Genomic DNA, 26,069 nt, shown 5'->3' with positions numbered 1-26,069 from the left:
TTTATAACCTTATAAAAAGGTTTTAAAAGTTTGCTTTAACAATATTAACTGAGCTTACATTGTGTGTAGGCTAAGATATTAATTTACATGTATCTAGTGCTAGTTTGGAGTTGTTTTATTTTCCAGACAGCTACTGTATTGATTTCTGAAATGCTAAATACCAGTAACCTTCTGAAAAGAAATGTCATAATATTAATAACAAGGATGCTACTCAAATGCTCAGTGTTACAAAACTGTATGATTTATCTAGGCTACCTCCCTCTCGTGTGATAACATATGTCAGTGGCAGAAAGACCCTAATTCTATTATATAAATTACTGCTAAATTCAGAGCCATGGGCAAAGTTTTGCTAAACATTCAACAATTAAAATACATACCAGGAATTATGCAATGGTACCTCTCCCTTCCTTGTGGTTATTCTTGCTCTAAATGATAAATTAACAGTTTAAAAATCAGCATTGAAAATACCAGGAATGCAGGCAGCATTACTACATTTTAAGTAACTATACCAGATACAGATAAGGCAAACATTCAAAGCCTATCAGCATTTTTCTTGCTGGTTTCTCTGTTCTAGTGGCTCCTCCTTGAAAGAGAAGGAAATCTTTTGAGAGCTATTACACTACATAAAATATGAGTTTTTTACACCTCACAGTAGATACAGCCTGCCCTTTTGTACTGCCATAGGCCTTTCTTTCTTGATTGCAACAGCTGTACTTATTCCAGAAACTGTGTTAAAGTGGGAAAGAGTATAGGATCAGTGATGGTGTTTCACAGGGGAGTATTTGGAGAAAACAGTTACATCTCAGTGATGTTTAGACTTTAAATAACATGACAATCATTGTAAAGCTTAAGGCACAGCAACTTGCAACCAGGGAATTTTGCCTTTTTAAATTTTATGTCAACATGGCAAATAGAAATGTTTTGTTCTGTGATAACCCAAAATAAATGCTTCATGAACTCTTTTCTGTGAGATTTTCTTTCAGAGGTCACGCAGCTGTGGAATGTTCAGTCTGCTGGTCCATGAGAATTTGATCAGAATATTTTCTTCCCAGCTACTGAGATGAAAGGTCTAGGTTCCCAAGAAAGCACGAAGGTTTGAAACAGTCAACATAAAAACGGTGATAAAATTAAAATAGATACACATTTGCCATTCAGTTCAATTAATATTTCTGCAAAGAGTAGTTTTCTGACTGTAACTTCATAAAGCAAAAAAAGCCCAATTTTAAATATGGAAATACTAATGCTCAAAGGTGGAATGTGAATAAAAGCCAGAACCTTCAAGTTCTTTTCCTCACCCTGACAACTCACCCAGCTTTGGCTTAGATTTCCCCTCTGTATTCATCGATCTCAGTTGGGCATTTTGAGTTCTGTGGACCTGAAAGCACTTTCACCATAAGAGGATGGTGAACAAGTATAACCCTCAAGACTGAAACTTCTGTTAAGGGTTCAGTTTCTTTGGGTCTCAGGTTGTTTTGACATGTGTGCAGCCTAAGACAGAAAGAATGAAGTTTAAATATAAATGAAGCCCAACCAGCTGTTTGATAATAGGGCACATTAGAATTTGAAAACCTTAGTGTTTTCTTTGAAATAACTCCCATCTCCAAACCTAGAAAAACAATCTCTCTAGTGGCTCTATTTGCCCAGTAGCAGGGGCTAAGTCCAAATGTATGTGAGTGAGAACAAAGGCACAAAAAGCACATGAGAGTTACACATTTAATAAAACAACCTAGACAAGATCCTAATCCAACTGGGCATCTTAAACATCCTAGCCTTCACTCTTGCCTCAGAGAGCCTTACAAAGGTATTATGCATTTCCTCCTTTCTCCAGCCTGCTCAGACATGTTCTGTTCTGCCCAAGCTCTCACTCAGCTATCTGTTGTGTGCCTATGGAACGTGCTTTATGAGGCTGTAACCTATCTCAGCCAAAATTACCAAGTCCCTCATTCCAGGAGACCCATATCATGGGAGCAAAAGCAGGCTGCCTCTTCCATACCTTCAGCCCATCCTGCTCAGGCCTGCTTACTCCTCTAAAATAATCTAATCTCTGGGTTTTATCTTCCAGAAAATATCAGTTGTATGTAGTATTAAACACAGTACTTACTGTCATGGGGGCACTCCCAACAGGAAAGAGAAGCAAGCCCATAATTATCACTCCAGTCTTCTCCTGACTTCCTTGCTCAACTTCACTTACTGGGCAGTAAGTCTTCACTTGAGTGAGTTCTTGACTCTTCACTCAGAGGTGTTTTGCTGCAGTTATCTTTTTTCATTAGGCAGAAATATTAGCACTAATCTGATTTCATATCAAGATGCTCAATGCAAGACAAATGAGGCATCTGTTTATCCAAAGTTCCTGAGCAGTTCCAAGCCTCTCACATGCCTGCTCTTTGGTGGCACCAGCAGAAGAGCTTCCAGCATCCAGGCACCAGGCTTCCATCTTCATACTGCAAACAAAATATTTGTTTTGTAAGACACAGCATTTGATTTTTTTAAGGTCCCTGAACATTCCACTGCTCAAAATGTGTATCTGGAACTCTGATTCCATATTCAAAGTAGTTACTGCAGTAAACCTGTGCATTGGTTATTCAGAGCACGTGAGGGACTGCCCTGCAACAGACAACCCCAAATCTCATAGTTCTGCATTTCTAAGTGAAACTAGCACTAACATGAACTTAACTCTCTTAAAGTCTAACAAAGTGCACAACAAATTGTTCTGCACTAAGGAAGGAAAAATTATGAAAATTAAATGTCAAACTGTCTTCTCAGCTACAGCAACATAAGACCTTGAGAAAGGCTCTCATTAGAGCTACTTCAGTTTTATATTGTAGAACAGAGTGAACTTGGAAACGTCTATTTTTAAATCCACTCATACTTAAATCACAGATGAAAGACTGCTGGGAGTATTTTACAAATAAGTTGTTTGGTTCAGCACTTTCAGAAGCTTTGAGAGATGCAATCAGATTGTCAAAAACTAATGAGAGACTGATGATAGTTCTCAGCTATTTTGACAACAGCCTTAAAATCTTCCGTGTGAAAGTGATGAAATTCTGCTTCTAATCATAAAATGAATAATTTAATACTTGTGAACTACACAGATTTTTTGTGCAAATGAGTTCTAAGATTGCTTTGACAGTGTATCAGAAGTTAAGTGCTAAAAAAACTGACTTCAACACCGTAAAAGTGCTCAGACTTCTTCTTTTATTTGTGGTGACAGGACTTTTAAAGTAGAATGATTATAGGTTTTGCAAGGTTCCTTGTGTCATTGACAATCTAGGTACTTAACCTAAGGAAACAAACTACAACTTTGCCTAGATTCCAGATAACCAGGTGTGTAAGTTAACCTAACTCCCTTCAAATCCTGATGTCTCAGAAGCATTAGCAAAAGGTTTACCATAAAGCAAACCCAACTATTTTCAACTATTTTCGTTTTCTTAGACTGGTATAAATTAGCAAATTATTAAAATACAGGTTCAATTGTGAAATTAACACAGCTTGATGTTACAAATCAGAATCTACTTATTTGGATTATGGTGATACAGTATCTGAATACAAAATAAGCTAGTATCAGAACTGAGGATGCTCCAAAACAGAAAAAAACCTATATAAAAGCAATATCCTCTGACTGTGCTGCTCTCTCCTCCTAAGAGACTTCATCCACCTGTCTTACATGGCTGGCCCCACTCTTCCTTGACTGTCTGAGCAGCCAGCACAGCTTCAGCTTGCTCTCTTGTGGCCAACATTAGAGCTACAATTATCCTATTCCCCTCCAAGCACCTCTATGACTGATTCTTCTAAAGCATGACAAGTTTCCTCAGAGTACAGTCACTTACAGGTGAACCTCATAAACCACTCAGAGTTGAACCCACAATTGATTATGGTTCCCAAGCATCAGCTGAGAGATACAGAATTGAGTACATGAGGATTTCCAGCCCACAGCAAAAACCAGGGAAACTTTGAGGCTGCTAAGCCTCCAAGGCAGTATCAGTCCTACCCTGTGCCTCACAGCTGGAAAATCCTCTGACACAAATATACTGTCAACATCATGAACAGAGGTCTTCAAGACTTGACAGTGTTATCACAAGGATGGCCTCACCTCTTCAGCATGGTTTTAGCAGCAGCCTTTTGGAGCTTGAGCTTGGTTATTTAAAGGTTACTGTTTTGGCCATGCATTTGCTAACAGGTCACTGCAACTTCAGAGATTTTCTGGCATCAGTAACTACTTCTGGTTTTTAGCTGTTTACATGACTTGTTGGGTAATTTCTGTTATTTTAAAAATATTTTTAAAGATGCCAGATACTGAAAGGTGAGGGCTTTAAAAGACTGAAATATTATTTGATATATTATTTGATACTTTATTAACATTGTGTCGGGCATTGTTAACCTCCAGAAACAGTTTTATGCTAGTAAAAGAAAAATAGTTTAGAGCACCAGAGTTGGCACAAGTGCACAGACACTGAATGACATTTCCTGCTTAGCTGTCAGCCAGATGAGCTCTAAGTGCCCTCCCCAGCTCTCAGGAGTAACAGTGCAGGCACATTGCAACACCAGAACTGCAGCAGCCCTGAAACAAACTTGAATGGAGAAAATACTGCTCTGCGCAGGGAGTGCAAAGGTGCCAACATTTCCCTTTGCTGACTTGCAAACACAGCGGGTCTTATAGTGGGTTTGACTGTAATTTCAGGAGTGATCTTGTGACATTAATTCATTCATTTTAAAAGGAACTGTCAAAAGCCCACTCCATATCAGTAGAAGAATCATTAAAACCATTCCACATTTGCTATTATACCTCAAAACCATTATCATCACTCTTCTGAAACAGTCAATAACACTGAGTGATCAGGTTTTGATTAATAAACATTAACAGCATTTATTACTGAACATAAAAAGGATAATCAGTACAGAAATTACACTTTGACTACTGTGTTACTTGATCATCAACCTTTGTAACACATGAACAACAAATAAAACTTGGGCAGCAGAGGGTTGGGAGTAACTCAGATTAAACACGTTACTCACTAGAACAACCAGTGACAAACTACAAAGCACACTGAGCAATAGCACCAAAACTGATCTATGTGACCCAGATATGTGAATTTCTTATAGAAGTCAAAGGACAAGCCCCAGAACCATTCCACCCCCTGGGTAACAACTCCCCAGCAGCTTCAGCTGCTCTGCTTTGGGACTGCTGGAATCACAGAGCACTGTGCACTGCTGAGAAAAACAGATCAGGTCCCTCACCTGTCCCTCACACAGCCCCACACCCAGCCGTGGTGAGGCAAGGCTGGAGGCACAAGTGTGTGCTCAGAGGTGGGGGGAAGAGCAGGAATGACCTTTCAGACAAGTGTAACCTCAGTTTCTCTTTCTGTTAAAAGCAAATAAGCACAACTTTTGCAAGTTAGTATATTGACAAATATTCCTATAGCCAAATTGTCTTTCTTCATCCTTCTGCTAGGAGCCAAAATCCTTGTTCTTCCTATACGGCTTCCAAAAATTTTGATCAACATTACAGACATTCCAACCAAGCTCATGGATACAACCAAGGTGCAATCTTGCTCACAAACTCTAAGTTACCAAAATATATAATATATATGATTATGTGAGATTAAAGAAAATAAAGGCAACACTCTCTTACTACAGTTGCAAATATTTCAAATGGTTCATGAAAATTTGAACTATATTTGCACTGCAGTCAGTACCACAAGGACCACAAGTGGGATAGAAATCTCATAAAATCCTATAACTGAGCAATCGGTAGCAGTCTGTAAGTTTGGATTACTCTTGAGTGTTTAGAATAATATACAATGTTTAAAAAGAAGGAAAGGTATTAAAATGAGACAATGATGTATTTATTAAGACACGTAGACATATGCATCACTGTGACATATCTATAGCAGAATGGAAGAGACAAAGAAACGTTAAGATCACCTTAGGTGGACGGTCTTAAACATCCATCTTGTATAATAATAAAGTCATAGAATCCTGGAATGCTTTGGGTTGGAAAGGACTTCAAAGATTATCTCATCTCAATCCCCTGCAATGGGCAGGGACTAGACCAGGTGTCTCAGAGCCCTGTGCAACCTGGCCTTGAACACTTGCAAGGATGGAGCTGCCACAGGTTCTCTGGGCAACCCATGTGTCTCACATCCCCCGTGTAAGCAATTTCCATCCATCCAGTATATAATCTAAATCTGCCCTCTGCCAGTTTTAGTCCATTCCCCCTTGTCCTGTCACTACATGACCCTCTAAAAAGTCCTTCTCTATCTTTCTTGTAGAAACATATGCTAATAATGAACATAATGAAACATACGATCCTAATGTCTGTAAATAGTGTAAATTCATATCTCTTCTGGAATACCTTTAAGCAAACCGCTTAAAGGGGTTTGAGAGCCCGCTGCCGACAGCAGCCCGGGGTCACACCACACCAAGCCGACACGCTGCACAAGGAGCACAGCTGCCAAGCCTCATTCCAAGCGTCTTCTCCACCTTGGGCCTGTGCCGATGCCCTCCCGGACCGGCTCCCAGGAGCTCCGTGGGCACGGCGCGGCGCGGCACGGCGCGGCCGGCGCACTCCCGGCTCCGCCCGGCCGGGGGCGCGAGCTCCCTCAGCACTCGCGCCGGCCGGCCCGCGCCCCGCGCGTGCTCTGCCGCGCCTGCTGATTGGTGTCCCGTCAGGCGCGCGCTCTGCCGCGCCTGCTGATTGGTGTCCCGTCAGGCGCGCGCTCTGCCGCGCCTGCTGATTGGTGTTACGCCAGGCGCGCGCTCTGCCGCGCCTGCTGATTGGTGGCGCTGTGCGCGCGCGCGCCCCGGGGCGGCAGGCTGCGGAGGCTGCGTGGGCAGTGCGGCTGTCGGCGCGGTCGGGGCCATGTCGGGCCGCCCGGCGCGGCAGGAGGATGGGGAGAGCGCGGCGCTGCGCCACAAGGAGGAGCTGAGCCGGCGGGTGAGGGGAGGCGGCCCCGCGGGGCCCGGTGCCGGGGTCCGGGCCGAGGCGCGGGGGCTCTTGGAGCCTGCTGCCTCGGGTGCGAGCAGCGTGAGGAAGAGGAGGGAGGGTGCCGTCTGGGACCGGGGCTCCTGTGCCCGGGGTTGCTCAGGCCCCGAGAGCGGCCTGCATTTAGCGAGCCCGCGTTGCCTCGCTAATAGCTCGCTCGTCGGATTGGTATTTTGGATCTTACTGCTCCGAATTGAGCTTGAAATGGCAAGTCAGGCGCACTGAGGTTTTTTTCACAGAATATCATGAGTTTCAAGAGACGTCTAGTGGTCGAGTCTAACTAACTCTTGCGCTGCGCAGAACACCCCAAGAATCACACCGAGGGCCTGAGCACGTTATCCAAAGGCTGTTTGAACTCTGTCATGCTGGTGCTGAGACCACTTTCCCTGGGGAGTTCAATGCCTAATCACCCTCTGGGTGAAGAATCTTTTCCTTGTATCCAGTCTAAACATCCCTGACCCTGCTCCAGGCCGTTCTCTGTGGTACTGTCACTGGTTACCAGGGAGAAGAGACCGGTGTCTTCCTCTGCACTTCCCCACCTAAGGAACTTGTAGACTGCTGTGAGCTCTCCCCTTAGTCTCCTCCAAGCTGGACAAATCAAGTATCCTCACCCGCTTCTCAAATGGCTTCATCTTTATCCTTGTTCATCATTATCTGCCCAAAATGTCTGAAGATACTTCAGCCATAGAGGCAGATGCTCCTAATTTATCTGTTCCCTCCTTCCTTGTCCCCACAGCTTTGTTCAGTATGCAATCTGCCAAGCCCTGTGGAACTTTCACTCCAAAAAAACCTCATATCAATTTACCTGTATTCCAATAGAGACTACAGGGAAGCCAGAGAAGGGGCTTTTTGTCAGGAACTGTAGTGGTAAGACAAGGAGTAATGTGTACAAATTGAAAGAGGGCAACTTTGGGTTAGATACTCGGCAGAAATTTTTTGCTGTGAGAATGGTGAGGCACTTACACATTTTGCCCCGAGAAGCTGTGGATGCCCCAACCCTGGAAGTGTTCAAGGCCAGGGTGGATAAGGCCTGGAGCAGCCAGGTCTAGTGGGATGTACCCATGGCAGGAAGCAGGTTGGGTCTAGATGATCTTTAAAGTCCTTTGCAACCCCTTAATATTATGTGATTATATTAAAATAAATTACTTCTGTGTGGCCATGTATAGACAGTGATGCTTTTAGTTGCTTGGAAGCTACAAAGCTGGGACATTACAGAGCTACAGGTTTTCACTTCTGTTGTGCCTAAGTGGCTGGTTTAGTCTGGCAGAGGATGGCTCTGCTGCTTTGCCTTGTTGGTGTTGTAGATACCAGAGATTGATGTAGCTGCTGGAAAAGTTGTAACTTTCAGTGTGCCATACAGTTTGGCTGACCTCACTCCGTGGCAGCTTGCTACTGTTGTACCAGTTCCAGGAGACACAAAGGAAGAGCAGAGAAACCCATGTTTGCTTCTAACAAAAAGCATTGTGCCCTCTGAACAGATTTTGTTTCAATTTTTGGCATTTGCAACTTCTTCTGATTACTCTTTAGCTGTGAACTCTTTAGTTCACAGCTGCCATTGTAAAAGAAAATGGGAATATCTGCCACATCTGTCAGTGCAGAACAGAGTGGTAAATCCCACTAAGGAAGTTAATATAGAAATCTAGAGCAATAAAAAGGCTCCCATTGCTCCTAATACAGTTCTAGAGTGTTTGTATTTTCATTAATTTCCTTTTGAATCTGGAGCATACCTATCATTATGAAGTGTATTCTTGATATTATGCTAATTTTTAAAAGTTATTTGATGTTGTATTAGTTGTGTACATGTTCTCTTCCGAGGGGGGGAAAATGTGCTCTCTGATTTTAAATAGCTGTAGCTACTCTGGCTTCCCAGAGGCTTTTGAGGGGAGGAGAAATACCAATATATGCAACATAGCCTGTTTCTAGAGAAATTAAGTATGTAATTTTTATACTTACTTTGTCTTCATTGATTCATGTGGAGAACAGCAGCTATACATGCATGTTGCTGTCTTAAAATATCAGTAGACATGCTCACCACTGGGATTGTGATATGATGTCTTGTTTTTATCATTAAAATCAAATTCATCTTTTGCCTTTCAGATTAAAGAGCAGAAGGTTGTAGTCGATGAGCTTTCTAATTTGAAGAAGAACCGGGTAAGGATTTACAAATTTGCTTTTAACTATTTAATTTCAGCAGAGAAATTAAAACATAAAGACAAGAAGGACAACAAAATCAGAGCATGCTGTCTTTAATTTGTTGTAATCTGGATTTTAATAAACATGTGGTCTGCTGTGCTCAGAATAATTTGTCCTGCAAATTATTTGATCATGTATACTTGGGGCTTTTTTATGTTTTGAGTTATTTCATTAAAATTTTTGAGTTTATTACATGGATTCATGAGGTATTCTTACTTTTTCTATGCTTTTGTTTAAAATAGAATGTGATCCCTTGTGGATGAGGAAAAGAGAAATTCAAAATTGTCTTAGGCTGAGCATTAAATGCTTTTGATAGTACCACATTAGAATGCTGGTGTTCACAGGGCAGAACTTACACCTTCACTTTTATACCAGGAGTGTCTCTTTGGACCCACAGCAGCTTCTGCTGCAGTGTGGTTCCAGAATCTGCTGCTTTGACTTAATACAATGTGGGTTTTGTTTTACAGAAAGTTTATAAACAGCAACCCAATAGCAACATATTCTTCCTTGCAGACCGGACAGAAATGCTGTCTCAGTGCAAAAGTAAGTTTGCAGTGTTCAAGTATCTCAAATAGTTAATGTTTAAAAGCTTATTTGTAGCTGATTTGAAAGGTGTATTAAAATGAGAAAATTGCAGCTGTGTGTCAAATACAAAGTAATAGGAGAAATGTTAATAGAGGTGATGATGGAACATTAGAAGAGTATCAATTTAGAAGTATAAGTCTAATTTTCTGGAGTGAACAATTGCTGTTTCTCTTTGCTTTGATTTGGGTTAATAGCATTGCCATTTTTATTGTCAGTTCCCTTTTCTTACTACAAATGTTGAAGTCATATTGATTATATAGGAGTTGGCCATTCTCCTATTGCACTGTGGCTTTCTTTGGAAAAATTTCTTTGTATAATTAAAGAGGAATATGCTACAGCAAACTTTTATAGCTTGTGTTAGTAATGATGGAACAAAAACATAGCATTTTGCTTAATTAGTGTTTTATGTTTATGACTTTAATTGAACAAGTGGCTGGAATTATTAGTTTCGTAGATATGCACTTAAACTTATCTATGCATAAACTTTCCTGTTTATGAAACTGATTGTTTGTGTGATTTTGTCTTACACAGATACATTAGATGAATTAAAGAAGGCACATCAGGAGCTGGAAAATTCGGAAAAGGCTAAAATCAGGAAGTAGTTGATGTGAATTCCCTGTTGCAATGTGTGGTATTTGCTGTGTTGTTACCTTGTGCAGCCAGCGTGCAATTCATGATTTTCTCAGTGAAGACATCCTCTGCCATCTAAGAAGAAGAGGACCAGACAGTAGCCAACAGTTGATAAAAACTGTGTCTGATCTCTCCTATGAATGTCTGTTTTCAGGCCATGTACTTCACTTGAGGGGACTGGTGACTCCTCAGCCTCTGGAAGATGCCAGTAACAATGTTTTTCTTTGGAACGGAGAAATTTTTAGTGGAGTGCATGTAGGAAATCTAGAGAATGACACTGAAGTAATGTTCCATCATCTGGCTTCATGCAGCAGTGAAATGGACATTCTGTCACTCTTCTCATCGCTTCAGGGTCCCTGGTCTTTTATTTATTATGAAGCACCCAGACACAGTTTATGGTTTGGCAGAGATTACTTTGGTCGTCGTAGTCTGCTTTGGCAATTCAGTAATGAAGTTGACAATGCTTTCTGTCTCACATCTGTAAGTGGTTATTCTGAATCAGGCAAACAATGGCAGGAAGTCCCAGCATCTGGAATTTTCAAAATCGATCTCAAAGCTTGTGCAGCAACTAAATCTTTGTCTTTAACATTGTTTCCATGGAAGTACAGCTGCAAAGAGAAAGCAGTAGAAGGAACATGCATTAATGTTCTTGACCAAGTGTCAAAAGACTTACCAAACCACATACATCTCGTGGTAAATGAATCAAAGCCATGTCTTAGAGCACCAGTTATCCCCTTAAATAAAACAGTTTCTAAAGCTTCAGGTGCATGTCCAGGCTCTAATTTTAGCAACATTAAGTGTGTGGTTTCTGTAGAAGCCCTTCAAGAATTTCTTGCAGAGGAACATAAGAAAAAGTTAGCCTGTCAATTTATTGATGTTTTAAATGAAGCAGTCAAGAGACGAGTCCTGTGTCTCTTTAGAGATCCAGATCAGATAACAAGAGAAGTTCCAAGCACATCTCGTAAGAAAGCACATATTGCAGTGCTCTTTTCTGGTGGCATTGATTCTATGGTTATTGCAGCCCTGGCTGATAAACATGTTCCTTTGGAAGAGCCAATTGATCTTCTTAATGTAGCTTTCATGATGAAAGAGCAAGCTAGGCACAGGGGTACCACTAAAAGATGTACCAGCCGTGAAGTACAGCTTGATTTGCTTTGTCCTCAAGAAAGTTGTCAAGATCTTGATGCTGACACTGGTACTCATTTATCTTGCTTTGATGTTCCTGACAGAATCACTGGTAGGGCAGGACTGAAGGAATTAGAAGCCATTAACCCTTCAAGAACCTGGAACTTTGTGGAAATTAACGTTACACTAGAGGAATTGAAAAAAATGAGAAAACAGCATATTAATTACTTAATCTCTCCACTGGATACAGTCTTGGATGACAGTATTGGCTGTGCAATTTGGTTTGCTTCCAGAGGAGAGGGTTTCATTAGTAACCAAGGAGAACTGAAACAATATAAAAGTCCTGCAAAGGTACTATTTTGTTTTGTTTTTGCCTTATGTTTTGACTTCTGAATGTAAAAACAGTTTTATTGATTCAGAAATCAGCTGCAACCTTTGCTATTCATAAGGCTTCTGAAATTCAGTGTTGGAATGTAAAATATTCTACAATTATAGTGTTTGTGTAGTTCTAGAGTTAAAAATCGCATTCAGTTCTTTTGTCATGTAATGTGCATGGCTTTTCAGTGAACTAGGATATGCAATAATAAGTGCAGAAAAAAAATAACCACTATCTATAATTTTTGATTCCTCACTTCTTTTTTTCTGATGGTTTGTGTCGGGAAGAAGGAACTGTTTCATTTCAGCTGTTGAAGGCACAGTAATGGGCCAGATGTAATAGTGAATAGTGTTTTTTCTCTTGATAAAACATTTTACTGTACTTACTGAGTACTGTAAGCCATTTTTAGTTTGTGTAATGTAGTTGTTACTAACCCAATAGCTGGTAAATGAATAGTACTGTGGGTGTACATTCAGGTAACTACAACATATGACATACTCTTTGGCAATAATTTTTAAAGGCTTGTGCTTAACAAATACTGTTTATTATCACAGAAACGAAGACATTCTTCAAATATACTAGTGTATTTGTGATACATATGGCATTATTTTTATGTTTTTTCCTTGCTCCACTAGCAGTATTTTTGTGTACTTTAAGGTCTGATCATTAACCTAATTCAGGTTACCATTGACTTTACTGGGAATTCTTTCAGGCTTTGTAAATGTGTAAGGTACAGCCCATTCTGATAGGTAGTATCTTTAGAAGATGTGTATTAAAATTTTTCTCCTTAAGACGTAGTTAAATATTTCAAGACTGTTACATATTAACTTGCACAGATACCAATATTTCTTATATTCTGTTTCCTCAGGTTGTGCTTACAGGAATTGGAGCAGATGAGCAGCTTGCTGGCTATTCTCGACATCGTGTTTGCTTCAGAAAAGATGGCTTAGAGGGTCTTAATAAAGAACTTGAAATGGAGTTAGGTCGCATTTCTTCTCGAAATCTTGGTAGAGATGACAGGATCATCAGTGATCATGGAAAAGAAGCCAGGTATTACTGTTTTAACATGGAACAAAGCTGGTTTTGCTGGTTAGATGCAATTTTTAACACCCCTAACAAAATCTTAATTGAAACTTCTGTGTGTTTTATTGTCTCTAGTTCAGCTGCAGTTTTGTTAATGTGTACTGCATTGTGCATTTTTTTGCTTTTAAAAAAGCAATCTAGTATATTGTGCAAGAGTTTACTTAAGGAAATTTAGCAATATGATTTCCATCTAGAAGTTTTAAGAAGAAGTAGCAGATATTGAAATAGGCAAGTTCTAGCTGGTTTTATCATTTTAAGCTAAACAGTCTTTTGCACAACTTTGAAGTGTTCTGGTGTGGACCTTTGGAGGTGCTATCATTCTCTGGAGAATGATAGTGTAACAAGAGCTGTGTATTCCTATCCATGCAGTAAAGGCATAGTCAATATCTACCACATTTCCTGGCTGTTAAGTCTGAAGAATCATTTTACGTGTGTCTACTTCTTCCATGCTACCATCAACTTGAAAAAAATTCCTTAGGTGTTGTCCAGGAGCAGAAGCCACTGAAGTACATGTAAGGTTTTCTCATGTCATCTTTGTGCCACTGTTCTTCCAAATCTGTTCTTAGTTGCACATTTTCAGTTCACCACAAGAACAGTGGCAGTGGTGGATATGCAGTGCTCTTAACCATGCACATGATTAGATTGAATGCCTGAAATGATATCAGGATTTGTTGTGTAAATATTAAGTTACAGTGTAGTTTCACACAGTCTTTGCATGTGGGAAAGGGAAAAACCAAGATAATTCCTATGGAATTTTTAAAGGGTCTTTCCCCACATAAATCTCTCTTCCAGGTTTCCTTTTCTTGATGAAGATGTTGTCTCATTCCTCAATTCTCTGCCTGTCTCAGAAAAAGCTGATTTGACTTTACCTCGAGGAATTGGTGAGAAACTGATTCTGCGCCTTGCAGCCAAGGAGCTGGGCCTGACAGCCTCAACTGTTTTGCCAAAAAGGGCAGTACAGTTTGGATCTCGGATTGCAAAACTAGAGAGCAACAGGGAAAAAGCATCTGACACATGCAGCAGGCTGAAGTTACTTTCAGTAGATGAATTATAGAGCTGTATCTGGAGATGGTGCATTTATTCTATATGTGAAGTCAGTAAATCAAGTTTTCTTAGAATGTTTAGTCTGTTTTTTTTTACACACTTGGGCATAATTATTAATAATCAGAGTTGTACACGTACAAGGAACTCACTATGAATTCCTGTGCTTTTAAGTTTTTTAATACTGAGAATGCTTATTTTGGAATAGTAACTGGGATTACTTTGGTGATAGCAACACATCATTTGTTTCTCTGACAGATGGTTTTCAACACTTGTAAGCCAAGTATTGTCCCTAAACATAACAGCATTGAAACAGTTTTCATTGAACTATTTATAGTTGCATTTATTTTATTAAGCTACTTTTTAAGATGCCAACCATCGTATCTCTTTTAATTTTGGCACCTTGATGGAATCTTCTTCAACTCTTTTTGAAATATCAATTCCCAGGGGAGCTCTAGAAAACAAAATTATATATTTGTTAAAAATTAATATTGTCATTGCCATATCACACAGATGTACAGCTTCACAGACGTTTTATATAATTAGCACTAGAGTCTAAGTATTTTGGTACATTCCCTGCACTTCTAAGACTGTTACCATTAAAATAGCCTATCTAAAGCTGTACCTGGAAACATCTTTACAAGGAGGAAATGTTTGCAATTGCAGCCATTCCAAACTCTAGAAACACAGTTGTGATTTCAAAGCCATCTTCTGGTGCTGTTTTATTTAGATTCTGATTTTAGTTGATAATTCATTTAATGTCTTGCTGATGAATGCCAAACACTAGAGCTTCACAGGTATCTCCTGTGATAATCTTATATAATGCATTGTCTACAGCAAGTAAAACTTAAGTCTTTTATTCACTGAAATATATACAAATTATTTTTTAATTACAGTTGATAAATTTTCATGGGAAAACTATAATACATTTTTTTTGTATTGAGACCATCCAAGTCTATTTTTCTGAAAATGGAAAGGGATAAAAATTGAAAAAAAATATAAAGTTTAAGACCAGCAGGTACTTTTAAGATATCCACATTTTGTTTGGCCTTAAGCCTAACATCTACACAATCATAGTAGGAAAACACATAGAACTGTTACGATGTATGATATATTGAGTTTCTGAGCCAAAATGAACATAAATGCCAGCCACAATAATTTCTATTTAAAACTGCCTTGAAAAGTAACTTTTAAAATTTATGTGTGCTGCAGAGAAACTCCTCAGCTGCTTTTTATCACGTCTCTTTTTCATGTGACTCTTCCCCTTTGGCTGCTCCATGAGCAGTGAGGACAGAGGCTGGGAGTGACAGGTCACTTACCTTGGCTCGTAGCGGATGCCAGCAGTACTGTGTAGGACCCCCAGCCCTGCACGTAACCTTTCAATGCCATTCCTGAGCAACAAAGCAATTACATAAAAACGTTTGCCACAACTCTGCATACAAGCACATCGTTCATTCAGCACAAAGAGAACTCCTTGACGCTCATGTCAACTTGGCATGTGCTCCTGTAATGTTGTTTAAAGAGAAACAACTCTTACCATGCAATCATAACACCATTATCAGTGCAGAGTCTTGGAGGAGGACACAGTAAAGCAAAATCATTTGCATCTGCCAGATTCTGTAGAACTTTTCGGATATACTGATTACTTGCAACTCCTCCTGATACAACCTTACAGCATTTCAAAAAGAAAAAAGGCATTAATTCAGAAGTACTTATGGGTCATACACAACCACCATCATGTTTAGAAAACAGTTATCAGTTGAAGTTCTAAAGACAGCAATAAATGCTACATTTACTATTAAAACATACCAGGAAAGACTATGCTAAGTGAGCTTATTGTGAAAAAAGACATTCCTGAAGCATGTCAGTCTAATTGGAAGGTGTCCCTGCTCATGGCAGGAGGGCTGGAACTGGATGATCTTTAGGGTCCTTTCCAAGCTAAAACAGTCTATGGTTCTACTGTAACTAGAACAGCCATCAAGTATTGGAGAGCACAAGGTCAAGTTGTTACGAGAGGTTAGACTAGATGGTAAGAAAATTTCTACTTTAAAACCCAGCTAAACATTTATATGACTGTTATTTCAATATTGTTGGTATTTTAACAATATAATACATAGTGAGATCTTCCTTATATGTCAAAAGTGGAAAATACAAGGCATCTGCATCTTCAGATGATGTTATAGAGTCAGATATAAAAAGAAAAAAAAAAGTATACCCACCAAAGTGGCATTTTTTGATGGTAATATGCTGTTTTTGATGCAGAAGAGCATGGCTCGATACGTCCTCTGGATAATGTGAACAGCCACTGCGTGCTGTACAGCAGCAGCAACATCCTTAACACAGGACAGGATCTCACCTTCCTGAATACCTATAAAAGTATATCATCAAAGGGGTTTCCTGAGTGTAGGTCATCAAAAGCTCAGTTAGTATCTGACTGCCCAAAAATACCTTCTTCTTTTTCTTTCTGTACAATGGCATTATTGACAAGGTTTTGAAGTCCGGAGAAAGAGAAGTCGCAGTTCCGATACTGCTGCATGGGCAGTCGGAAGGTGAGCAGTTCCTGGTTCCCAGTCTGAGCCAAGTGCTCTATGGCCTTTCCCCCAGCCATGCTGTGGCACTCTGGGTGCTTTCTTAGAGACAGTCTTCGTGCCACCTAAGGAGACGACAAACAACAATCAGTTCCTCCTGGAACGGCATCACTGTACTATATAGTCCATGGAGTAAAATGTGGCACCAAAACATCCAATCCAATGTGTTATTACAAACAGGGCATGGTACGGGTAAGACATAACATCAGCCCAGCAGGATACTTTTTTTTCTTGGGAGTATTTAGAAATGTAATTCTAGGATAATCTGGGCAAACATCAGGATCAACAGATTTTGCAGGAAATATTAATTACTCTGTTTTTAAGCTATAGGAAACACAGTCTGACATACTGTATTACCAGATACACAGGAACAAAGCTGATTTCAACTTTTGAAAATGGCCTTTATGATTCCATCCACTTCCCCAATTTTTAATTAATATGCACAAATACTGTTTAAAAACAGTGCTGAGAACAAAGCCATAAGTGACCAATTTTGCAGATTGTACTCAGGGACCCAGAAAACTGAAGATTCTGAAGGCCAAACCATTCTTTTTAAACTCTAAAAACTAAAATTAGTAAGAAGTGTTTTAACATGCATTGTTTTAAACCTGTCAGCATAATAGTACCTTTATAAAATACCTCTATAAATCTTCTCTAATTAATACAACTTATTTGTATAATCAGTGTCAATGAAACATCCAACACCAGTTTTGGTTATGTTGCCTATTTGCTAAAATATAATTAATGTACATACATTACAATTGATCTTTTGTGTACATTTTTAACAGTCTTTCATATCTTGGCATTCCAAAATAGAAAAAAAAGTTACATAAAACTTGAATTGAATTGCTGCCTCAGGCTGATGATATTACTACCATTATGTAGTAGAAATGCAACAAAAAGAAGGGGACAACTAAGGAAAGGTAAGGAAAGGAGATATTACCTTATCCAGCATGTCACCCGGTGCGATGTCAATGGACTGTCCAAGCAGGAGGAAATCTGAAACTCCTTGTGCTACTGCCAAGAGACAGTGACCTCCAGAGATTAGGAGAACTAAGAAGGGAAATTCCAGGTGATGTGTGAGCCTGATGGTCAGTGCGTGAGCCTCCATGTGATGGATGGGGATGAAGGGCTTCTGGTGCCTGCTGACCAAGCTCCGGCTGTACTGCAGCCCCACGCCCAGGCTCAGAGCGAGCCCGGGTTTCACTGTGGTCGCCACAGCTGCAAGCTCGGCCACAGAAACGCCGCTGGCACGAAGGGCCTCTTGAACCACTTGGTCGATGTTTTCTCTGTGAAGCTGCTGTGCCACCACAGGAATTATTCCTCCTGATCTAGTAAAGCCAAGAATTGCAATGCATTGGTAGTTTATAACAGATAGAATGCCATAAATATAGTTTCCAGGCACCTCTTAATCTTGTTGTATCCTGTTTCCTTAATGCATTCTCAAATGCCTTGATCAGTGTCAAGGGCAGTGAAAGGACCATAATTATCAGTGGAAGGCGGAAAAGGATGTAACTTGCCCTTTTTTGGTACAGATGCTTTTAAAATGTGTCTCAACACTGTTCCAAAATAATATAATTTAGTATTTACAACCCCTCACTTGTCAGCTCATGTTCTTAATGACCAGTGCTTATATTTGACTAATTTTTCCTTTAAAAAGTCAAGACATTTAGTGATTTTAACAGTAGCAATTATTTAATCTTTTATTCAAGCTATAGGAGCAATCTCTCTTTGAAAGAAAACACTGGAGGAAACTTGTTAAATTCATGGTATTTATTTCCTCCCCTTTAGTACTATCTCAGGCAGTATATTTGAGGCCAAAGTCATACATCTTCTCACCTACCCACCACGTACTGAGGCAGGGAAGAGTTTTCTATGGATGATAATATAAATAACAGTAAAATCGTTATTAAGGCAGAAGCCTTGAGAGAAGTCTGTTCTTACTGTAAATGAACTTCCTTCTGACAGTGCAGTGCTTCTCCCAGAACACAGCCAGCTTCATCCACCACAGCAGCGCCGGTGTCGTCACAGCTTGTCTCTATTCCCAAAACCAGCCTGCGAAAACGCTGCTTTCCAGAGTGGGCACAGCGGTTCCTCAGCCACGCAGCTCGGCTGTGCTTCGCTGATTGCAAAACGCTTTGGGCAATGCTGTTCATTGTTTATCATCTACCTGGTGGTTATGTCTAGAAGAGAACTTATTATTAGTGGAGGGCTTTCAACCACGTGTTCTGCTCTGATTTTCTGAAGATCTTTTAAAGTCATGAATGGCCACACACGACATTTAAGACCCTAAGAAAAAACAGCAGGTCAAAGAAGGCGTTACCTGCCAGAATTACGTGTGAAGAGAGTTCCTCACTGGGCTTGCTGGCGGTGCCTCTCGCCGCCCTAAGGGAGGTCCCAGCGCGCCCGCAGCCGGCGCCGCGGCTGAGCGCTGCCGTGCGGGCAGGGCACAGCAGGGCAGGGCTGGCCGCTCTGCTCCGCCACGGGCCCGGCCCCGGCTCCGCGGATCCTCCGGCCGGCAGGGGAGCGGCGGCCGGAACCCCCGGCCCGCCGCGGCCGGGTCGCGGCGCTCCCGTGTCGCGATCACCGGCTCCGCCCCGCCGGGGACGCGGGCGGCGCTCCGGGCCGGCGCAGCCGCCGTGCGGAGAGCGGCCCGCAGCGGGGACTCCTCCGCAAGCCGCGGCTTTGTCCAGCCGCCCCCGGACGCCACGGCCTTGTGATGGCCAGCATTTAAAAATCAGCCAGCTACCGCTTTCTGTGCAAGCTACAGGCAGAACTAATTGCTTCCAATTGCTAAAGAAAATTCGTAACTCATTGCCCTTTTTTTAACAGCACATTTATCGATAAAGTAAATAGCCAGAAAATTGCTGTAGAAAAAAAAAATAAGTACACCACTGTAGGCTTGTAGTTTGATATTTTTAATTTTTTTTTTCCAGCTCACTGGCTGCCACTGCAACCAAAAGGTAAATCAAGTCTTAAATGGAGTCTTCCATTAAATCTGAGCTGGTTTGGGCTGGCAGACACACAGCAGACTTCAGAATTCATCCTTTTTCCACAACAGAGAAATAACTGCTCAGAGCAGTAGATGTACCTCCTTCACTCTAATAGAAGAGCTGATAATATAAAAGATTACCCCACACTACACAGTACCCCTAAAACACAGCATTCCTCCACATTTCCAAGACATGCAAGTTATCTATACCTTTTTCTGCAAAAGCATAGTTAGTCCATGTGATTTACCTACTCACCTATTTCTAGTTCAGCTTCTATTCTAGCTTACAACCTACACAGCTTCCCTTACGTGTTCAGACACTTGCTCTGTAACAGAGCACCTTCTACGACACAGCAGCAAGCCTTTCCCCACCACCTCACAGGGCCACTCAGCTACTGAAAAATAACCCATCAGTGAGTATCAGAGAAAACAGTCAAAAATTCACACCTAAAAAGAAATCGCAATTTTACAGATGTCCCACTTACACACAGAAAAGTCAGTATCCTGGTAAGCAAAGGGAAATGAACAGAACAGTGGCAACTTGTAAAAGCGTACATAAACTGAGCTCTTGAGTTGATGTGGAACTCCCCTGAGCTGGCAGTTAAGGACTTTGTTCAGTTATTGTGACCAAAAAAAAAAAAAAAATTTGAAAATCCCAAGAACAGAGAAGGCAGGAATTATACCATCAATTTATGCTCGCTGTCACAGTACTTACTGTGAGACAGACTTTTACAATGCAAAGACAAGCACAACCACTTAAAATCCATTACAGCAGAAACTACCTAATTTCTCTTAATCTAACAATGTGGCCTCACCAGTCCTTGGCATTGAGGATTCTGGATTTATATGTAAAGTTACCACCTGCATTATGGATGATGAGTATTTGTGAAACTCTGCTCTCCATTTCAGCTGCTACTTGAACCTTCCTTACAAGCCACTTGCATCAGCCACATGTACAGTCTTAGTGGGGATTAGGCTTTAGAGCTGGGCCTGCCCAGTTCTTCATGGAAATCTTTCTTCTACACGTTTCCAATCCACATTGAAGTATCTCAAGGCATCTTCTTACAAAGTCGATTTTCATCCCAGACAATGCTGCAGGAAGCAGGAATTGTATCTCAGACGTAAAAGCATCTCTCCCCAGGTACAATGAGATACTCAGCACAGCAGACTACTCATTTCCTTCACCCAGGGAGCAGTAGTAGCCATGTCAGGGGCAGCCAGCGTTGAACCTTCTGCTTAGTATTTATTGATGCCAAAGATTCGAACCCCGTGCAACTGTGGCAGCTTGGGGATAAGCACGGACAGGAGAGAGGCTGTGTTGAGGATAAAGTGTGTGGGATCATACTTTGTATAGAAACTCGTCAGGAAGTACCTGCAGGAGAAAAGGGAGCAAGCTTAGCTGATTGCAGCCTTCTCTAAAACACATACAAAGCATAGTTGAAAAAAGTGCTTTAGTGATTTGCAAGATTTTATTGGTTAACATCTGTATCTGTATTAAATATCTCACCTGAGTATCTACAGCAAAATTATGGTGTCTCTTCTCCCCATACCTCTCAAGGTGCTAGAAAGCAACTCTCAGTTTACTGTTTTCTTCCAGCACTTCTCCCACCTTGAGGAGTTATATATATTTTCCCAGTGTCTGTCCTTTATGAGCCAACTTTCTGAACCTCATGAACGATCTTCCCTCCCCTCTCACTCTGCCATATAAGTGGGTGTGTAAATTTTCTTTAGAAACGAACAGAAAGACTTTCAGAGTCAGATATTAAATATGTATCTGATTTTTCTAAGTTACACAACCACACTTTTGTCAACAGAGATAGGTGTATAGAAATCTTGCGCCATTTGCATAGTATAAATAGAAAACAATATGCACAAAGCAAAATTGACACCAGATCCCATTCACTGATGACTGACACATTTCTAGCTCACAAGTTGCAAAATGTTAATAAATGCTGCCACAAAAGCAATTCGTTTAGATTTTCAATATTTATGACTTCACAATCTCTGAAGAAATTCAAGAGTTAACAGTAAGTTTTCCTCCCAACATTTCTAATCTTTAAAACCAGCCCCATTAATAACTGTTTACAAACTTTGACTTCAGCATGCGGAGTTTCAAAAGCAGAATGATTGTTGGTTACATAGCCTGTAAATAAATACTCCCTACAGCTGTGATGTAGAAATAAACAAACAAACAAGAAAAAGACAGAAAATGCTTTTAGACTGTAAATTGAAACCATTATGTTGCAGCTTTTGAAATCATGGCTTTATGTGTTGATTGATCTATAGCACAGTTTTGAACTCACAGAATTATAGGAGAGATTGTGAAGAACTTCCTTGAAGATGTGAATTGTACTCCATAATCCAGCTGTTCCCAGTGTGTTAGTAGCCTAGCTTTGCCCTGATCAGGTGTTTCAAAAGGAGTTCCCTTTACTGCATGCAAAAACACATACATTCCCTGAGGAAAATAAAAAGTGAATACAAAGGCACTTTTAGTAATATTTTAAAATAATTGCTACATTGTTCAATGCATTATAAAATTAAAAATAATTTTAAAAAAAAGAGAGCGAGTAAATTCTCAACCAGAAGAGCTGCTAGCCTGTAATAACAAATTATCGAAGAGGAAGGAAGAGACAAGAAGTGGTTTGCCTGAGACGGTGCAGAGTCAGAATTAAAGCCCAAGTCTGTGTGACATCCAATCCACTCCCTTGCCTTCTACACCAGTAGGCAAAAGTTCCTTGAATTCAGTAGAATTTTAACAAGCACTGTAGCAAGTGCTGATTTGTATCACCACTTTCCTAGCACAGTGTTAACAGAGTGGTGAGTAGTAGAGTGTGCATAAAGCAAAAATCTACCTACAAACACTGACAATATCACACCAACTCCTGAAATCTTTCTCAGCCCCTTACCAGCTTCAAATCCTTAGGAACTGACTAAGCATTCTGCTGAATACCATCTGTCCACCTTTTTGCTGCTTCTCCTTAAACATGCTGGACTTTCCTTGTGACTGTTCCTGTTTGATGGGAACATACCATGTATGGTTTGTTCTGAAAGCCCAGTTTGGGCCTCTTGCTTTCAAACAGGGGAGTACACCCTCTTCCAGTTTTAAAAAACACTTGTTTTCTATTTAAGAGAGCACACCATCTCCAAGGAAGAGTCTACATGAGACAGTATCAAAGATTTCCTTCTCTTTCTTATGCACATACAAAAAAATTTATAGAAAGCTTTATCTAGAAAAAAAATCACATTAATTCCAAATTCTTATAATAGAGGTGAAATCTCAGCCAATCACTTCATGTCTCCTTCCACCTTTTTTTGGAACAGCCTCCAGACCAGAGCCCTGTGAACCTAGGACAATTGATTTGTTTAATTAATTTTTTGATTCGTGATGTCTGCAGTGTCTATTTTAATAACCATAAAGACACTTTTAGGACAGATCCAAATGCTTACTTCACATTTTATTTCCCAGTGGTACTTGCAGAAAGAACCATCAAAAGTACTTTCAAGGTTAGCTAAGAGTTTTCCATTAGTAGAAATCCAAGATTTTTTTTTTTTTGTCAAACCATTTGAGGATTTGTTTCCAAAAGAAGTGCCATTTAAATTCTGAACTATCCACCAGTGCAATTTACACTCATCTTCTAGTGTTCCACTACAAAACTACTTGCCAGTGCATGTTCTCATCCCTGTTGTCATTACAGCTACTTGCAATGAGTTCAGTAAGGCATGTGGGAAATATTTAGTAATACTTGTCTCTGCCAACATCTTCTGAAGTCAGACATGTCTGATGCTGTCAAAGATAACACACAAAAGGCTCTAATGACAATTCCACCAGTAGTCTTAAACCTATCTACAAAACCAAAAAGCTCAAATAAGAATTAAAACTTTACATTCAAGAGGATATTACCCATCCTCAGTGAACTATCATTTTCCTAAACAAGGAAGGAGCTATCTTTTTGTCAAGTCTTCTTTGCTGGTAAAAGGTGAGCTAGCAAACCTCAAGTATGATCTAAATTGCTGGGTTATGGCTCTCTAAGCGTGGCAGGACCAATACAGATAGCTGCACTACTTTAAGTGGTTACAGGAAAATGCTGGCATCCTGCAGAGAGGAGCAGAAAGCAGCTCACAAAATCTTTTGCATACAAAATTCATCATGGAAGTCACAACCCTCTGAATAACAAACGGTTTCAGAGCTGTGGTCAAAGTAGTTCCGTTTTTCCCGCTGCTTTCAATCAAGATTTCTCTAATGTCCTGTATGGTGACAACATTGTATGCTGAAGTCATTCTGAGTTACGTAGCTTGGCCAGAAATCAAAACTAGAAGAAATACAATGCAAGCATTTCTCTTAAATAAAATAGGTAGGCTGCTAAAATTAAACATTTTGGGATACTAACAGATTTATGTGGAAAAATTAGTAGATATGTCCAATAACTAAAAATGTGATGGTTTATGGATTCAGCACAGCTCTCTAACAATATACAGAACACTGTGAAAGTTGGCTGACATGATGATTTTATGTCTGCAACCTTCCAGCCTAATTAAATGCCACTTAAAAGAATACGTAACTACATAAAGAATATTTCATGTCTTTCATGCTTAAATTGAAAGTGGTCATGTATCACTGCTCCTCCCCAAAACAGCCAATCTTTTGTGGATAGGCCAAGGAGAGGTGGTGTTTTGGATAGCAGGATTTCATTGTCCATACAGACTGGCTACTTTCCTCTTCCTTTGCTACTGAAAATAAATATTTATGAACAACCACTATTCAAATTCTGTTCCAAGAGAGGGTACTCACCAGGTTGTGAATGACATTTGTTAAAGTCCAGGCGACAGGGACACTAAAGAAGGGAATGCTGAGCAGGACAATGTGCAGCATGCCGACTCCCAGCGCATATGTCAGCCACATTCCACGGCTGTTCATCACTCGAGTGTTTGGATTTACCTCGCTGTGGGCAACTCCTACGTTCATTTTTACCCTATAAAACAGATCTGTTTGAAGACTGAGATACTGTTACAGAGGAGTACTTGACATACGCAATTTTCAAATATGGGAAAAAGCTGCTTTAAAGAAGCAGGTCTGGAGAGAACACAGTACATAAAGCAGGATGTACCTCAAGATCTTCAAGCTATGGTTTATAGAGAAATCAGTACAAAGGAACAGTTGGGAACTGCTTGTTTAAAACAAGTCCAAACAAATAAAACTCACAAGCTTGCTACAGAAAGGACATAAAAAAAAAATTAGTAAACTGTGATGTCAGAAGCTACAGTTGCAAAGCTGTAAGAAACCAAGCTCATAACTTTTATAATCTGAATTAAGTTTCCCCATCCACAACAATATCCAGAGCTCTTTTCCACTTCCCACATCAGACAATCTTCCTCCTCTTTCTTGTTCATGTAATGGTTAGTGAAGAACTCTGCATATACCAACTGCCCAGCCACCTACTTCTAGAAAGAATAATGAAGGAGTAATCTAGGCCTCTTTTTCTTGAAGCAAAGTGCAGATTTCCTCCCCTCCCCATCTATTAGTTTCCAGATAGACATTTCCATCTCCTAAATCCGGCTGAAATTGGAGAACATGTTCAAAAGTTTTCGAAGCAACAGACACATGCAGAGATACACAGGATTATTTAATATGCTGATATATCCAGGAAATTGACAGAACTTGACAGTGCCACTCTCTTCCTATTGCAGTAAAATTTGTAATGATAATTTTGAAAAAAATCTCAACTATTGCTTATTGAAAACTCACACGATCTCTGTGACTATGGATATTCATTAATGGGAGCGGGATGAAGTGGTTTTTTTAGCAACCATCTGAATCAGAATACAAAAGCACTGCTTAAGCAGCAAAAGCACGCTTGCTTTCGGGAGGAAGTTTGTTTCTGACACTTACTTAGTGATGCACAGAGTATAAGATAAATAAAAAATTCTGCATTATGAACAGCAGTAGACTAAAAATAGGTACTCTGAACCCGAACCGGGGCACTGCCAAGCTTACCCAGTACCTGTCGCAAAGCATTCCAAGCCGTGCAGGAGACACATTACCTGGGATGGGCGACGCGAGGCTGTTCCTCTCTCCCCGGGATGCAGCACCCGCGGAGCCAGTACCTAGACAGACATCTCGCCGTGACCCACCATCCCCTCCCACCCCACGCCACGATTCCAGCCCCATCGGGGGGCAGCCCGCGGCACCGCCGCGTTTCCTCCGCCATCCCTCCCCTGCCGGCCGCCCTCCGCTGCCGCCGCCCGGCCCGGCCGTGCCCGCGGCCTTCTCCCCGGCCCCGGCCGCCCGTCCCTCCGCCCCCCGCCGCGGCCCCACCTTTCCGCAGCCCCGCGGCCGCCGAGGAGCCGGAGCGGAGCGCCGGCCGCAGGTAGAGCCCGCGGTGCCCGTGGGCAGGGCCGGTCGGGAACGAGCGGAGGGGCCGGGCCGGGCTGCCCGCGCCGCCCACGGGCGCGGGGCGGGCGCGCAGGTAGCGCAGC

At 40.9% G+C, this 26,069-nt stretch overlaps 5 protein-coding genes across 9 annotated transcripts in view; 3 read left to right on the top strand and 2 right to left on the bottom strand.

Moving 5' to 3' along the window:
- The first annotated feature begins 6,802 nt into the window (after positions 1–6,802).
- Positions 6,803–11,158, top strand: ASDURF (ASNSD1 upstream open reading frame). The gene is made up of 4 exons (XM_031505366.3): positions 6,803–6,934; positions 9,080–9,133; positions 9,643–9,718; positions 10,292–11,158. Exons 1-4 carry the CDS (start codon positions 6,860–6,862, stop codon positions 10,360–10,362), a joined length of 276 nt encoding a protein of 91 aa, XP_031361226.3. The 5' UTR covers positions 6,803–6,859; the 3' UTR covers positions 10,363–11,158.
- On the top strand, positions 10,385–14,092 carry ASNSD1 (asparagine synthetase domain containing 1). The gene is made up of 3 exons (XM_031505365.3): positions 10,385–11,866; positions 12,760–12,941; positions 13,767–14,092. Exons 1-3 carry the CDS (start codon positions 10,385–10,387, stop codon positions 14,026–14,028), a joined length of 1,926 nt encoding a protein of 641 aa, XP_031361225.3. The 3' UTR covers positions 14,029–14,092.
- A 239-nt stretch (positions 14,093–14,331) lies between these two features.
- OSGEPL1 (O-sialoglycoprotein endopeptidase like 1) lies at positions 14,332–19,189 on the bottom strand. 2 transcript variants are annotated; one of them, XM_021531405.3, is made up of 8 exons: positions 18,927–19,189; positions 18,548–18,786; positions 17,547–17,934; positions 16,464–16,668; positions 16,235–16,383; positions 15,553–15,683; positions 15,335–15,406; positions 14,332–14,469 (listed from the first exon to the last, which is right to left on the bottom strand). In XM_021531405.3, exons 2-8 carry the CDS (start codon positions 18,757–18,759, stop codon positions 14,379–14,381), a joined length of 1,248 nt encoding a protein of 415 aa, XP_021387080.3. In that variant the 5' UTR covers positions 18,760–18,786; positions 18,927–19,189; the 3' UTR covers positions 14,332–14,378. The 2 variants fall into 2 exon arrangements, with proteins under 2 accessions (XP_021387080.3, XP_021387081.3); XM_021531406.3 differs by having other exon boundaries at positions 18,548–19,182.
- A 311-nt stretch (positions 19,190–19,500) lies between these two features.
- On the bottom strand, positions 19,501–25,980 carry ORMDL1 (ORMDL sphingolipid biosynthesis regulator 1). Of its 2 annotated transcripts, none has more exons than XM_031505367.3 (5): positions 25,909–25,980; positions 25,635–25,697; positions 24,385–24,578; positions 21,899–22,050; positions 19,501–20,967 (listed from the first exon to the last, which is right to left on the bottom strand). In XM_031505367.3, the coding sequence occupies exons 3-5, from the start codon at positions 24,556–24,558 to the stop codon at positions 20,832–20,834; spliced, it is 462 nt and encodes a 153-aa protein (XP_031361227.2). In that variant the 5' UTR covers positions 24,559–24,578; positions 25,635–25,697; positions 25,909–25,980; the 3' UTR covers positions 19,501–20,831. The 2 variants fall into 2 exon arrangements, with proteins under 2 accessions (XP_031361227.2, XP_021387077.2); XM_021531402.3 differs by having other exon boundaries at positions 24,385–24,565.
- PMS1 (PMS1 homolog 1, mismatch repair system component) overlaps positions 25,721–26,069 on the top strand; it is a 44,685-nt gene continuing 44,336 nt past the window's right edge. Inside the window, exon 1 of one of the 3 annotated variants that reach the window (XM_021531397.3) lies at positions 25,721–25,960. The gene's annotated coding sequence lies outside the window, so the exon portion shown is untranslated. The other 2 variants (XM_085585298.1, XM_021531399.3) reach the window with 2 other exon arrangements.

This window comes from Lonchura striata, chromosome 7 (genome assembly GCF_050655825.1).
Source record: "Lonchura striata isolate lonStrDom1 chromosome 7, ASM5065582v1, whole genome shotgun sequence".
In the NCBI taxonomy this organism is placed as follows: domain Eukaryota; kingdom Metazoa; phylum Chordata; class Aves; order Passeriformes; family Estrildidae; genus Lonchura; species Lonchura striata.
Note: the sequence above shows the minus strand (reverse complement) of the source record. Positions and strands in the feature narration are given on the sequence as shown.